This window comes from Cololabis saira, chromosome 12 (genome assembly GCF_033807715.1).
Source record: "Cololabis saira isolate AMF1-May2022 chromosome 12, fColSai1.1, whole genome shotgun sequence".
Classification (NCBI taxonomy): domain Eukaryota; kingdom Metazoa; phylum Chordata; class Actinopteri; order Beloniformes; family Belonidae; genus Cololabis; species Cololabis saira.
In genome coordinates this window covers 11,006,656-11,023,109 of record NC_084598.1, presented here as the reverse complement: position 1 = coordinate 11,023,109, position 16,454 = coordinate 11,006,656, and the positions used below count along the sequence as shown (strand labels likewise).

At 41.0% G+C, this 16,454-nt stretch overlaps 1 protein-coding gene across 3 annotated transcripts in view; it reads left to right on the top strand.

Annotated features, from left to right (window-relative positions):
* Nucleotides 1-399: 399 nt before the first annotated feature.
* LOC133456283 (chemokine-like protein TAFA-1) overlaps nt 400-16,454 on the top strand; it is a 33,994-nt gene continuing 17,939 nt past the window's right edge. For 2 of the 3 annotated variants that reach the window (XR_009783787.1, XM_061734748.1), the window contains exons 1-2: nt 400-1,103; nt 2,099-2,240. Coding sequence is in view for 1 of the 3 variants with exons in the window: in XM_061734748.1 (XP_061590732.1) it covers nt 2,099-2,240 (142 nt within the window). In the remaining 2 variants the exon portion in view is untranslated. Of the gene's footprint in view, nt 1,104-2,095; nt 2,241-16,454 lie in introns of all 3 variants that reach the window. The other variant, XR_009783788.1, reaches the window with a different exon arrangement.

Below are 16,454 nucleotides of genomic sequence, written 5' to 3'. Positions count from 1 at the left end.
ATAAAAGCAAAAAAAACGTGCAATTTAAAAGCAGGGCGCTCCATGCAGTGAAGGTGAAGATCAAGCTGTTTCCTACTCATACCGTATCTGAATAACATCGCTCACCCCTGTCTTTCCTAGGATCATCATTATGTCTCCATCAAAGACGGCAGCCCTCCCCTCCGTAAGAGGAAGATTGCTTTCCGCTGAATGGACATTATTGTTTCCCAACACAATTCCTGCTTTCAATTTTCCTTTCTGCTCTAGTCGTGGAAACAAGTTCTTCCAGAGTCTTGTTTAACGCACCTTCCAGTAACAAACCGAGGAAGATGCGCCTTTTATCCTGACATTCAGATATTTCTATTGAAATCTTCTCCATGTGCTTTTAATCAAAAGTAGGCTAAATCCTACACATAAAGAAGCGGGCAGCCAAAGAGCTAAAAAGAAAAAAAAGGCAAAACAGCCAGAACTGCCTGGGGAGAAATAAAAATCTATTCTAAATGTAAATAATTGTTAATCCCGTGGTCACAGATACGTGAGCGGTGCCAGCCTCCCTGATTTGCAATTGTTAGAAGCACATGATCAGATGGAGTCCCACCATGCCATCTAATCCAGAGGCGGTCTGGCTTTAAGACATGTGATACAGTTTTTACACTGAGCCCAGCTGTGCGGGAGCATTGGTGTGGTGGTTCTCCCAGCCAGCAGAGCTGAGCAGAGCTGAGCTGCTGGAAGGATGCGGACGCTCCGACAGATTCCGCTACACTTCATTAAGGAGCTCTCCGCGCAGCGTGCCTGTAAATGCGAGGGGCGCAGATGAATCCAGTGTCAGCGAGGGCAGCTCCTCCAGGTGAAGCAGTGGCTTTTTTTCTTCTTTTTTTCTTCTTTTTTTTAAAAAGGTGGAATTGAAAAGGCTGTAAAATCTATTTCCCCGACTCCCGACTTGACGGTTATTTCTGAGTCACTGGACTGTTGCTATCAAAGTGCGGAGCAGGGGAGGCAGGAGTCCGCGGAGTTCCTCCTCCAGCCACATTCCAGAGTTACTGGATGGGATCATCATAAGCACATTTATGGATGGATTTATGACAGTCTATTGAAGTATTTGTGCAGTTTGTTGGGTTGTTCAGGTAAGACCCCGCTCTTTCCACTTTGAGCAAAAATACAGCCCTGATATTGGTTAAGCTTCTATATGAATATTGAAAATAATATTTTTAAAGAAAATGAAATGGATTGGGTGGAAAATCTGTGGCATGTTGCCGAAATAACCATTCTGCACAGAAAATTCCATAAAGCTTGCACTTTCACCTTAACATCCCTAAAGAAAACTGTATGGATGATATATTTGCTAATGTTTGGAAAAAGTTTAATGCTGTTACAAAAACAATGCCGGTTTTATTGATAAGAGGAATAAACTTCAAACTTCAAATATAATCAACAAGCTCTAGAATTATTTTTGTGCAATCCAAAAAAAAAAAGTAATACAACACAGTTTGCACATGTCTTTATTTCCTAGTTCATAGAATTCCCTCCCTATGACCAGAAGCAGTCTTCACTATCTGGGTTGTTCTTTCTTCTGTGTAACTGAACAGCATGATAAAACATTAGAGGGCTTCTTTTTCTCCCCCCATTTCTGTAAGCTCCATGTCACTGTCATATTATTCTGACACATATAGAAAAGGCTCGACTGCCAGCTGCTTGCAAAACCTTATCTTTCTTCTGATTTTGGTTCTGAGACAAGAACGCGGCTCAGATGTTGAAGGGAGTCAGCCTGTCATGGAAAATCTATGCTATATGGGAAACACTCCTCAGGGATTGCTCCACATTTACAGTGGTGTGTGTCAGGGACAAGATGTGGCAAAGCAGAAAAAAATATTAGAGGACTCATACTTATATAATCGTTATAATGATAAATCTAAAAAAAAAACTGCTGTGGGATGTTAAGGCTGAAAATAGAAAGAAGCACTGCAATCTTGTATAAAAGATTGCAATGAACGAATCTGCATATATCTGGAGTTGTGACTCTGGAATTGTGCATGGCTAGGATGCATGTTGAGGGCATGGGGTCATGGATCAAGAACAATATGTATTGTCAGTTGATTCCAACTCCGCTGGTCCTCAGCAGATGTGTCCTGTCATGTCCTGGCTGCTCTGCTTGTGCCTCTGGGTTAGTCTGACTGCCATCCAGCTGTGCCAGGCTACTTTCTACGACACCATCCAGCAGAATCCTGGCACGAGGCCTGGTCGAACCACAATACACATGATTGGTGAGTCCCTCTCTGCTGTCTCTTTTGTTGTGGTTACTAAAGATCTCCATTTAAATAATAATTATTCAAAAAAAACAGTGGCCTCTTCTGTCCTAAGCTTCTACTGCTGCATGCTTGTGTTGGGTTGGTGTTGGGTTTTATTGGATTGTTGCAAGCTCAGAGAAAGGAAGAGCACTTGGTAGTTCAGTCTGTATATTATTAAGTCATCGCGTTCATTGTAATGCTAGCAGCTTAACAAATGACTTAGCGGTCACATTTTACAACGGTGATTTTCATTAAGATTTGTACAACATATGCTGAGAATTCCTGTTCCAAAGATCACACAGATAGACGATGAATGCTTCTCCGCTTTCATTCTCGAGCTATCACAGTTGATATTCATGCTAGACTGCCCTCCCTCAATTTGATCTCCGCCGCTGTGTTCTCTCTGAAATTGCACCAAATAGAATATGACTGAAGCATTTCGGGCAAACTTTTGTTTTCATCATGCGAATGCTAGGCCTGGTTACGGTAAATAATTATGATCTCAAGACTCAACAAAGGAAATGGAGCTGAATGCTGTCAGGACTTCAAAGAGAGAAGTCGCTGCATGTGTGCGCAGGTCTTCAGTGTGTGTTATTTTGCATCTCAAGCAGATCAGCCGTTTCAATACTCCTTTCAATACTCTCAGTATTGTGAGTCAGAGGACTTTCTGTTCCAACAGCTTCATTTCATTACTCAGGTCCATGCATGTGCATCGGAGAGGGGGAAAAAAATCGAGCATGAAAGTAAAGGACACTCACAAATAGAATTTATTTTCAAAAGTGGTCACATGTCAATAAAAACAAATGGACGTAATATTTAAAGTATTCATTCAGGTACCCTTCTTGAAGAAATCGGGCTCAAAGAAAACAATTTGAATCATTCAGGATCTGCTACTAAAAGTATGGATGCCCTGTCATTCCATTTACCATCGTCTTCACTCCTGGATAAATGAGATGCCAGTTTTATGAGCGGAGGATGGGATGCCTGTCTGGATTGATTCTGACACTGGGACATTTGTTCTGCACTGTGTGTTGTGTTCCTGGTGGATTGGTGGGAGGATTGGGGTTGACGGTTCATGAATTGGTGGCAAGAAGGCCGTTGGTTGCGGACCACTGGGCCAATCATTAAAGGCAGCGAAATGCCACAAGTTCACGGGTACCGGTATTACCAGAGGAAATCGAGACTACAGAGGGCGAGAGATCAGTCGTGTCCTTGCCGATAGAAATTTAGGTCTACAGGGAGATTTATCAAAATCATTCCTGTGTACGGAACAGCCAAATCGTGACCTTATCTATGAATCTCCTTAACACAGAGACAAGTAGTAGAAATAATTGCTTGTAAAACAAAACATTTGTGAGAAAATGCTGTCTGAGACAGCAAGATTACGGATTTATCGGCAGCATTGTGTTTTTCACATATGAATTCTGGGTAATAACCTATTTTGACATTTTACAAGCACCGGCTCCACGCGTGCACCGGCAGCCTTATTGCAAAGGAAGTGCGTGGAGAAGTCCATTAGCTAGATGACCCAAGAGTAAGTGCTTGTGTATGCTCAGTGATTTGGATAAGGTGCCCCGGTTTTCACCCTACAGCCTTGCTTACAGATTGCTGCCTGCCACTCTTACATAGACCAGGGCTGTTTTCTACCTTCCTTGAGCAGCAACTGTGGGCTCTCTGCGGTATGATTCATAAGGTGATGTATTTATTTGGTGCAAAGAGCGTGAGCGCTGCTCATAGGAGAACAGACTTTTGTATAGAGCCGGGCAGAGACATTGATTTCGAGGTTGTGCGTTTCATGACCTTTGAACATGTCCAGAGGAAACCGCGGACGGAAAACTTTCCACGCCTCAAGCTGTGTATCCGGGAAAAAAAAAAGCAACAAACAATAAAAAACAAATTGAGTTATTTGCAGGTATGGCAAATTGCACTTCAGGGGAGGACAACTCAGATGTTTCATGACATTTGGTGAAGACAGAACTATGCTCATTTACTACTAAACTAACATCGCTGTGCTAAACATCTTGAGCAGCAGCCTTTTTTTTTTTTCAAGTTGAAGAAATGGCGTTATTGGTGATGCAGTGCATCATGTGGAGGTGTTGGCAGAAAGAACGACAAACAATAGTGGCTGCCTGAGGTGGCCTTGCTCCTTCGTGAACTCACTCCCACCAACAGTCGGCTTTGCAGGGTCAAACTGTTCATAACTGGAAGGTCACTGATTCTCAGCACAGTGCAGATAATTTCCTACCTTGTGGTTGCTGTTAAATGTGCAGCTATGAATGAAAACGCTTAACGACATGAGATATGCTGAGCAGCACAACGTGGATGCAAGCAGGAGTAATTCACTCTGTTTCATTAATTACAATGTCTTCCTCCGCTCTCAGCTCTGATTTCCATGACGATACTCATCCCATCCGTCCTCCTACACCCCTTCAGGTCCTCAGAAAGTGGGCATTTTAAAACTTGCTCCCCAGACCATAAGAAACACAGCCAAGGTGCTTGCTGTGGTCTGAATGTGACGGGATATCCTTTCAAAGAAACTCATAAAAATCTCTTTTTTGAACCAAAGATGACAATTTGGACTCAAACAGAATCCTTCTTTATGTAAAAGATTTTTCAACAGAACAGATTGTGCTATTTGGAGGCAGAAAAGCTAGAACTTTGCTCTTTTAAAAAGTGACACGCATGAGTTTTCAGACACACACTGCCAGAAAAGCTTATGAGACGGAAATAGGAAGCACAAGAGGGGAAGGGGTAAGAATATTAATGCACTGCTATAACATCACATATAAGGCAGTTTGCTGCTGCGTTACAACTTTAAAAATTATATACTGCAACCTCAAAAGATGCCTCTTTGACACAGATAACATTTTGGCATTAAGAAACCTAAATATAATTTCACTAATAAAATATTTATCATTTTTCCCTGCGTAAAAGTGCAATACAAATCCCTCATATGCCCCTTCCTGGAGCTTAAGTGAGAGCTGAAGAGTTTTTTTTCTAAAGTGCTCCAACAAAAAGAACAACTGACAGGTAGAGCTCACAATGAGACAAACATGGAAAATAGATTTTCGTGTGTCACAAACGAATCTCGTATTCTCCATGTGCTGTTTTAGACACAGGCAATTTAATAGCCTTATATAATGCATCCTGGAGGCATAGTATTTTGACATACATCTTCCTCCACCCCTCCCCTGGACCTCCTCTCAACCACGCTCTCACCACTGTCATCGCTCCTCTGCTGCAACGTCAATGGGAAGTGGCGTTCAGCCGCAGCCCAAGGCCTCTCCACAGCTGGAGCTCATACCCACTTTCCCCTGATGTTGTAACACATGTTTCTGTGGTGCTGAAGGACCTTTAGCCACTCTGCAAAACACCAGAAGCGACTTGCAGAGGCTTAAAAAAAAATGTTCCACTTTGAAGGGCAAAGTTTGTTCAACAGTCTTATATCTCATTTGAGTAGCATTTATGTATGTTCCCTTTTGCCCCGGATGAAAAGTTTATTTTCAAGTTAATGTATCGAAAGATTATCGGCGGCTTATTTATTCCTGTGTGTTCAGCGCTACAAATAGGTTTACATATATTTGTATTTCCCAATTATTCCCTCTTTCAGGCGATGAATTATTCATAAGCGAGATCCCCTCTAAGCTTGTGAATATTTGTTTAAACAGCATGTTTAATTGAAGTCTTTCAGCCAATTCTGTGCTGGGGCTATGGGTTGTGGTCACAACGCTTATGTGCGAAATGAATTTTTGTGGCCCACAGCGTAATTAATTAGCCAGTTTTCTCTCTCTTAGACTTCACCAGCTGTTTCTCACTTCAGCCAGAATCCCAGCATTTTTAATAACAGAGGTGTTAACGGCACACACAGCTCATTGTTTCAGCAGCTTGAAGAAAACTGCCGTATTGTAGGTCACAGTACAAGATTTCATTTTATTAAGTCTGACCATTCAAACGATGGGTCCTGTAACATATTGAGCTGCAAATTAAACTGACTCTGTACAACCCACCACTGTCGATAAACCTTCCTCTCCTTCAAAAAATATGTGCATCTGCTACGTTTCCTAATTAGTGTCTGTCATTAACCATGAGGGAAATTCAAATTCCAAATTCAAATCAGAGACATCCTGAGGTCATCATGGAAGTCTCCAGTTTTGCAGAGAGGTTTCTTATCTGTATTGTCAGCGTATCACTGTTAGTTCACTGTTAGGACTTCATTTTAACTTGCAGTGTCATTTGACAAGCCTGTCTCAGTACCAAACCAAAATAACTATTTGGTGGCAGTTACATGACTTTTCCATCTCGTGAGATTGCAGTTTTTGTGCACATTGACTTGTCCTCTGACCATCTGGATATTCAAGAGGAAATGAAAGATGAAGCTGGACTCGCACGCTAAGAAATTAAAAATAATGTATTTTCTCCAACACTTCGCAAGCACAAAATCATGCAGAGTGTTAGAGCCAGATGTAGTGGAATATTGCAGGAACAACCAGCAGAAGTCTGCGGTCGCTCTCTTTGTGTTTGGCTTCTCTCATAGCCTTGTATGTACATACAGTGCAGCACAGCAGCAGTTGTACACAGTAGGGAAAAGACTCGACAGTGTACCCATACGGAGCAGAGAAACAACTGGCAGAATACCCATAAATCCAACTTTATCTGTTTTTCCTCCACATTTCTCCACTTCAAAGCACCGCTTTGCAAGACTTTATATGTGCACACCAGTACAACTATATGCATGTTACACAACCCAGATTTCTTATGTTGGCAGAAGACCAACTCCTAATTTCGAGCAGCATCTCCACTGAATTTAAAAATACCGTCTTCCCCAATCTCCATCCAGTCGAATTTGTGGACTGTTTTTCCTGATTGCATGTGAAGTCGCTCAGTGCAGTAACTAATTGTCTTTCATATAACTGATCTAAAATTAAAATTTTCATGAGTATGAAATTATATCGAAGTAAGTTCAGACATTTATTTCCAGAGCACCTTTCACAGACAGCAGTCACAAAGTGCTTTACGGTACAATAAGACTTTTTCAGATCTGTAGCCTTTTACATAAAGAAGCTTTTCAAGCCTGATTTCTACTATTTTACTGAATCCAATAGTAAATACATCTCTTATTCAAATGGGTATTACAGTATATCTGTAATGTATGAAGCTGGGATGTAGAGGAAGCATGTCCACTTGTTAAAAAAACATACACAAAAACTAATCCATCCATCCATCCATCCATCCATCCATCCATCCATGCATCCATCCATCCATCCATCCATCCATCCATCCAGGTGATGTTTCCCAGTGTACACTGGTCCTGCATGAAGTGTCAGTCAAAGTTTGACTTTCAACATTTTTATGAAGCAACCATGATGGAGTGGCTTGTAGGTATGGCAACTGATAAGATTAGTATTACCAATGTAATTTTTGCTTATTGATCCATTTCTTTTTTTTTTTTCGATTCCCTTATCAATTCCAAGCTGATAAAGAAGACAGCTTGTTGTCAATAATGCAATACTTGCAGACTTTCAGCAGTACCTCTACTTAAAATACAAGTCTGGTGCTCCATCATTGCATGTAAGAATAAATTATGTCTCGTGTATCGTTGTTGGTTTGTCACATGCAATTTAAGCACCAGCTGGAATCAATAACTGACACTAAAAGTTTAGTGGCGTGCAGCGTTAATGCTTCATAAAACTTGGAACTGGTTCTGATCTGGACCTGTAGCTAGACGTGTTTACTTACCGAAGGAGAAAAATTGATTTTTCTAAAGTTCCAATATTGCTCTGCATATGTGCAATAGGTATTGTTATCTATTGATCATCTGATGAAGGTGGGCCGTGGTTATGCAAAAGGGGTCTCCAGACGGCTCCAGCCTCCATACAGCCGTGTGACTCGGGAGTGATAGGAATTTCAATGCTGTGACCAAGCATGCAGCACCTGGTGGTGCAACACGCCCTCTCTAAACCCCTGGACCTCTTCCATGGATAAATGTCAGCTTGCATACCCATCTCCTTCTCACTGGCTCCAATGTTTAAACATTTAGATTTAATGTAATAGCTTTAAAAACCTTGAGCTTCATTTTCAGTCGTGATTAAAGTGATGCATAGTGACAGCTATCTCCATGGTCCAACTTACCAACAAAAACACTGCATGATGTAGTCAGACGCAACAGCAGAATGGGGAGCTAGACCAAAACTACACCTTAATTTGCATCAAAAATATTTTTAAAAACAACTGGATCTTTAATCAAAGTTAGACCTCCTATTAGACACTACTGAGTTTAGAATTCCTATTCAAAACTTAATTCCTGCCTCATATCCTTAGATGTTCGCTTGTATGACTGACCTATGAGCTTTTATTTCTGTGAGGTGGTCTATCTGTTCTTGTCTGAAATTAGGCAGCTAAATTGCTAGTTGGCAGCAGGATTTTTATTCCACGATGTTCAGTTTCCTCTTCATGCGCTTCAGAAGCCGGTGGATGTGAATACAGAGCGCTTGAAAAACATTTTGTTTTTTTGAAATTGCTGCAAAAAGAAGAAAGACATAAGAGGGGAGAGTGTGTAAGACCTTTACCATGGCTCTGTTTATGAAGACACTGTAAGCACACGTCTCAATATTCGTTAAGGAGGTGGTCTTCACACTACAGCATAATCAGCACACTATAATCTGTCCCTCAGTCGAAGTTGGAATCATAAAACAAGCTCTAATTAACTTCATGATGTCAGACTTTCGTGTGAAGTCTTGTATTAATTAACACATGCATCCAGAAGGTAACACAAAAGTTTAAAAAGAGAGAGAGAGAGAGAAGAAATACATTCGTCACCTCATAAATAAATATGTATGTGCACCAAATTTAAATCATCCTTGAGTCAAAGTGAATATTTCTGCCAGATATAAGAAATTTCCATCCCTGTACTCGTCTGACATACTTAAATCACAAGTTATTAGTAGACCCTCTCCATTTCTGTCCAAAAACACCATCTTCTATTATTCATAATTGTAATTTACTTTTATTTAATACTATGTAGACAGAGTATTTAATTTTCTGAAAGAGTTCTTTTTACGTTGAATATTGATATGTAACTATTGAGACGGTGAGAGAAAATATGAAACAGACGAAAATATGAACTGATCGTTCCCTCGCTTTTTCTCTCGACACCACCCAAAGCAGTCGATCTTTTCCGAAGGGAGGCTTTAAAAAGAAGCGGTTATTATCCCTAAACAACAAACCATTTAAATAAACTGAAACTAACTTAGCTTTAGCCAAGACTAAAATGAAGTATCTCTCCCGCTTGCTTTCTACATGGTCAAACACATATAAGGATAGAAAAATAAAGAAAAACCGAGGCTCTCGAGAAGGTTGAGAAATATGTAAAAAGGCTTTATTAGGTCATGGATTTACAAAATGTTAAAAAATGCCAACATGTTTCAGCCTAGCAGGCCTTTACTCAAGGCAGATAGCAATTAACAGAAAGGATTTCCTCCGAGCGAAGCAACTTTTATGCGCAGGTAGACGATTATGTGACCAGCACAGGTGCTACATGAGCCTGGTGGATGTAAACAAGCAGAATCATTAGATGCAAAGGGAGCCAAGCAACCAATGGGCTTAAGAAGTAAAGAAAGATATAAACTAATATTAATAATCATAATACTGAAGACAACAATAAACAAAGGTTTTAAAATATGAGGAAAAACTCAAGAAAGATTTGTAAAGTGTTTATCGGGGAAAGAAACCGCAGAGTTTAAACGTTTTAAGGAAGTAAAATAAAACTACAACAAATCACAAAATAATTCCTTCAAAATTTCTCATAAAATCTAGTGATAAGGAAAAAAACGTGGTTCAAGGGATAGTGTTGCTTTTTCTTTGTCCCAGATCCATGGCCTCTTAAGATTTTATATTGTTTTGAAGCCCTTCCCTGCTGTCGCGCTGGAGCCTGGACTTTCCAGCGCCACTCAAGCCAGTGTTTTTAAGTGGGAGAACCTTTCTCCTGGGCGGTGATAGGAAGTCTTTAAAAGTCCAAATGTGGGATTATAATTTTCACATTTAACAACTGCTCCCCAGGAGGAAGTCACATACCTGACACTCCCCTCTCCACCCAGGTGCCGCTGCTGCAGCACCCTCTGTCTCCCACAGCTGTCACACAGCAGGGCCGCCAGTCTCGTTCCTCCACACACTCCACACCCAGATAGCAGGACACACACACACACGCACGCGCGCGCACACACAGATACATACTTTGATGGTGTAGTGTCAGGGTATCAGTCCACTGAACTGCAACATCCTTTCACTTCAGCAGCTTTATTACAAAGGTGTGTGTCAGATTCAGTATTTTTGCAGATGATGGCGTTATGTTCCTTCACTTGTTATCTTGTGTCCCTTCACTCACTGTTCCTGAGTTAATGAAAAGGATACCTCACTGCTGGATTTTTCTTGGATCGTTCCTGGTCTCATATGGGATATTCCAGGTTCGCTGTTCCCTGTCGAATGCACAATTGGGTAAATGGGAAGCGGTCTGAGTTTCGGGCCAAGATGTGCAAGCATATTTTTGAGCCTCTGTTTATCGAATCAAATCTTTTCATTACCTTTTCTGCTGCAAAGCACAGTTCACCCATGATTCAACCGCATACCTAAAAGGCAAAGAGTTTATGGGTAAAACAACAATTTGAATGATGAAACCTGCAAGAAAACAGTCCGTGCGCTCAGCCAAACAGTTCCTTGACATTATTCAGCACGAGCTCCCAGAATTAGTACACTAGAGCGTTGTCCCGATGAACTGCAGCCTCTGGCTAACTGCTTTTCTTAGACATCATTAACCCTGCATATGCACGAACTCCTACTACTTAATAACTGTGGAGGCCGGTGGAACATATTTTGCCTCCGAATAACATCTATTAGCCGGGTGTTTGAAACAGCTTTGTCTCTGTTGGGTGTAAGAAGGCGTTCATCCTCTTGGGGTCATCAGCTGTGTTGGATGATGGCTTTGCTGGCAGTCAACAACAGTTTTCTAAATAAGTTGCTGTGACAGCTGACATAGCTCAGGGATAGTTGACTCTGAAACTCTGGATACCGATGAAAGTGTTTTTGCTTTGCCTTAATCCAAAAATAGTCCAAAACAAAGCTCAGCCATTGTAGACACCATTCTCTGTGTCGTGAGCGAGCGGCAAACCGAATGAAACCTTTCACAGAAAGGAATGTGCTGGAAAGTTACTCAGCGAGCTCTTCTGTAGCATCAACAATCTGTTATTTAAAATTAATCAGTGGCCTCTCAGCTGAGTTTATGGAGATTAAAACAAAAAAAAAACATGAATGTTTCATGTTAATTAATTCATAATGCTGATGTTTTGTGTAATTACAATTAAACTTTAATAAATGTGAATAGCACATCTGCATTAGAGCAGTAGCAGGAGGACGTTAGCAGACCTCTGGACAAATGAACATTTGTAAGAAATGAACACATAATTGATATATTTCCATAATTTTTTTTTTCCGTTTATTTGTAGTCTGAGGCTGCTAAGTAGTTGCTTTGCATTTTGCTTTAGACTTTTCTCAGGTATCGTTGTCTCAGTTGTCATTCTCCTCTTCTTTTGTGAGTGGTTTTCATTGACTTTGTCTTCTTGTTTCACATCCTTGTTTCGCTCTAAGGGCCTTCTCGCTGCAGTAGCTTCTCTGTTCCATTACACATTGACAGGGAAGCTAGGAGCACCGATCTGAAGCATTTTACTTCCAAATAGCTGGACTGTGCATTTATTAATAAAAAAAACCTTGGACACTTGCACTGAGTTACCAGGTAACATTGTGCCAGCCGTTCTATCTTTTGTTCTTATGCCAGGGAGTCAAAAGACAGGAAGGGATCCCATCGCCAATGCACCTCACAGTTATTCCTCTTGTTTGTGGCTGCACAACCTTGTGTGAGTTCACGTGAGGGCACTCTTGTTCTTTAATTCAACAGTTTTCCCTTGGAACAAAAACTGATGCTGAATTAATTATAGCTTTATGCCTCCTTAGTTTGTAAATATTATATTGGAAAGTTAAGACTTTGTAGTCTTGTGCATAATGAGGATTGTTCCAGGAAACGTGCCACAATCCAAGGTAAAAGGTCACCTTGGTGCCCAGCTTTACTGGTAATTGTGCATGGTGTTCAATGGTGTGAAATTATAAAGATGTAAAGATTAAAATCGAAGATTTCTCTTTGTCTCTATGAAGGAATTTGTGTGGCATCTAAGCCCACCCAAATCTTGCAGCCCTCAAATGCATTTGTCCCCACACAGTAAACTTCTTGTGGTGGAATTAAAATGCAACTGACCCAGTTGTTAGACACATTGTTTACGGAAATGCACTTATTCATTTTATGCGACGAACCCCCCATATCCTCCCCAGATTCCAACTGCATTAAGAAGAATTACTACGATCGATTCAGCTGCATTTGCTCAGGTGAAAATGGGACCCCGTTTCCTCACTTTGCATTCGCTTAGTGAAAGAAAGGGAATTACTCTATGCTTGAAAGACCTTTTCATATGCCATTGCCTTTGCGAAAAGCCTGTTTTAAATGCTTGGCAGGAATATGAAATTCATTATCATTACTTAGACCTCATTAAACTGAAAAGAAGCATCTCAACTTACTAATTGGTTCCAAGGGGGAGGATAGTATGAGAAATAAGGAGAGTAATTAATATTGGGTTTATCAGGCTCTATGGCAGACTTTAGTTTCCTTTTTTTCTTTTTATTTTTTAATCTGTGGAATGCCATTAGTCTCCTTGCTTATTTACACTACAGATCTAATTACCTTTCCCACAGAGACCCAATTGTGCATATATGAAAATAAGGAACAAAATCACAAATACAGCCAAGAGAGCATATTTACTCTTCCAAAGTTAAAACGCATGGCATATGTGCTGAAATAGTCAGTTTGTTTACATCAATGCAGGTTGTATAGCTTCCTACTTTTCAGTTGGTGTGATCAAATGTTGACCATGTGATAGTCTTTCTCCGTGGTGTCATGCTGAATAAGATATCTGCCATCTTTTTTCCCTCCTTATCAGCAGTCTTGCATAATTGCCACTGTCTCTTTAGAGTACATGTCATGAATCTTGAAAGGTCATTAAGCCTTTGCATTATGCATATTACACACTTTAGATGTTGAAGCAGCATTTGCACTCTGCGTAGACCGTCTGGTTGGCAGCGCGAGGTTCGGTAGTCACATCAGAGGCGAGCAGCCGCTCGGTAAAGGCTCTGCGACTTGCTTTCAGCCTGCTTCTTCTCTTTCCATCTGAATGTATCACTTTTATCAGAGCAGGTGATCTTGAAAATGCGAAAGACCAATTCTGGACATTTGCCAGCTAGGGAAAAGGGCTGGATGAAAAGACAGGAGCAGCTTGACATTTAAAGATGAATGACATGGCACTCACAAGAGACATATTTTTAGTTTACTATTCTATTTCTCTACTTTTTTACTTTTTTACCTTTTTTTACCATTTTTCAAAAAGGTCCATTGTAAATGTTCACATGCAAGAGAACAATGACAGTATGCTTAATAGACACGAGAGCAGCAGGACTGCTGTGCTCCACTGTCATGCTCAACAAGCCACATATTGCACCAACTAAACAACTTTAGGCCTTTTTCTAGTTGCTGAGTCCAAATAGCATTATATGCCCTTGATCGGAAACTGTTTTGCAGTGTCCAGGGCCAGCGCTGTGTGTGTTGTGTGAGATGATGTGCTTTGAGGTTCCCATGCAAATGAGAAACCCTTCCCTTCGCCGACTGCTCACTGATTCCTCGGCTGCATGCAGTTTCCATGCATCTTAAAACAAACGCCAGCTCCGCTCTGTGAGTAGTGGTTTTTTTGCATTTCAAAAAAGCATCCCCCATCCTTGGCCCAGTGGACAGGGCCAATATTACAGCCTCCTTGCATGACGTGCTGTCAAAACCACCAGCCATTTTTCATGAATTTCTGCACTTTTATATGTCATGGGTGCTGCTTTTTCAGAAAGGCACTTGGTAATTCTCTATGCCAGTGAATTATTTTGAATTCTCTTTCTGGTGTGCACATGCACAGGCAAGTGTAAACTTGTACTCTTTAAAAAAAAAATAAATGTAAAATCAGTAAGAATTCTTCTAGTGTTGAGACCCTTAAAATCTGCTACTGTTGTTCTCGAAATACTTAAAAGTCTCAGGTTTACGTGCTTTTCAAATCATTTACGCCGACACACAAACAGAGTTTTCACCTGCCTCCAAACAAATTTTTCTTACAGTTTGTCAAGCAATATGTCACTAACTTTTACATCAACATTTGTGTGAGAATAACAACAGTACTGCGGTGACTTCAGATGTTTTAGCAGAAGGCAGGGAAAAAATAGTCACTCAACTTGACACAGTGCAGTCACATGTTTCGTGCCTCTCACTGTCTTCCATCTGCATTAATTTGACATTCACTAATCTGCCGCTCCCATTTCCTGTCAGAAACAGAAATGCTGTATCCTGCTGGCTTGAATGTCTGCAGAGGGCATGCACAAAAAAAAAAAAGTGCAGACTATAATAGGTCACCTTGGTTGCATTTTCCATGAAAAGGTGATGGACGTGTGCTCTAACACTCAGACTGCTGTGGTTTTGACTTTGGGACCCGCTGGGTCTGGTAAATGACTTTAAAGGCACAAAATAATTAGCCACAGGAACTGCAGGGGCTTGCTGGTGACATGGACTCAGCTCTGTGCTTGTTTGGAGATGTTCAGATGTCACACGCTCATTGAGATTTGCTGTCATGTGGCACTTGTCGGTGAGCACACACACACACACACACACACACACACACACACACACACACACACACACACACACATACACACATTCGGTACAGCGTGTACACATGTTGTCAGCAGCCACTCGTCTCTGGAATCCAAGTTACATGGAGAGAAACTGGTTATCTGCTAAACTGACTCCCCGAGGCTTGTCATTTGGAGTGGAACGGTGACTGCACTAAGTCCTCTCAGTTATATACTGTATCCATTTAATTCCAAATATTTCACTTGGATTATTGGGGTTTTAACTAAATGATAGATTTCTTTAGGCTCTCTCTGAAAATTGCTCAAGCTCATGTGTGTTTGTTTTTTTTTTTCCATGTGTACACCGTGTTGAGCTCCTCGAACAGATGGCAGGAGAGTGTTGCCATTCAGAGAGTATACTTGCTATCAGTGTCTCCAGAGACAGCCTCACAGTCTGGGCTCATTATAGTAGACAGCGAGTCATTGCATACTTATTGCATAGTGACATTTCTATTGAGACGAACTGACCATTTTCCTCTGTGCAATGGCTGTTTCATCACGTCTGAAGAACCATTTACAGGTCCCACGTGAACCCTGTTCACATTCATTAAGCAGGCAGAACAGCAGAGCCACGGAAATTCAGAAGTGGTGCTACGCGTTCATGTCATGCATGATTTGACAGCATTTGCCTTCGTCTAGGCCTGCTGTCCACAACACATCAGATTTCCAAGCAGGGTTGCTTGGCTTCCAGCATCACTCATTGTGTCCGTCACTTGATACCCATCCGGCAGCCGAGACACAGCTGATGGTGAATGTTGCCATGCTTGTAGATTACGGTATAATGCTTGAGTTCTCTGACATATTTCAACATAGCAATCTTGACCTGAACATAAGTCTCTCTGAGCAGAAGAGAAAATGGTCAGAGATTGTTTTAGGTTTCACAAAACCTTTCTTTCTGTTATGAGGTTAAATTTATCTTCCTGCGACCCAAACAATAGTGGTGCTTTGGAAAATGGAAATGAAGCCATTAGTTACTTTTTTTATTTTCTTTCAGTGATTTCTTGCACTGTAAAAGCTTCAGACGTTGGGCTGTTGCTGCTATCTACTTTCTATTTCATATTTTTAAGTTTCATGTTTGAGCTTGTCCCGTTTTTGGTATGCCATGCCGCTGCTGTCCAATAATTCCCCAATCCTGAGATTAATAAAGCGCAACGCATCTTATCTTACCTATAAGTGAGAGGGTCATGTGAAATCATGCAACCGTGTGCTGCAGCTGTGCACAATCACACATTAAAGCATGTCTGTCATGTCTAATGGTGGGAATTAAAACCACTTCCACCTCATACCTGCTTCCAAATTCCATGAAGAACTCAAAGCCTACTCATCTGAACTCATTAGCTCCGCTATCAGTGCTAGTACATGCTGAAAATGTATGTAGCG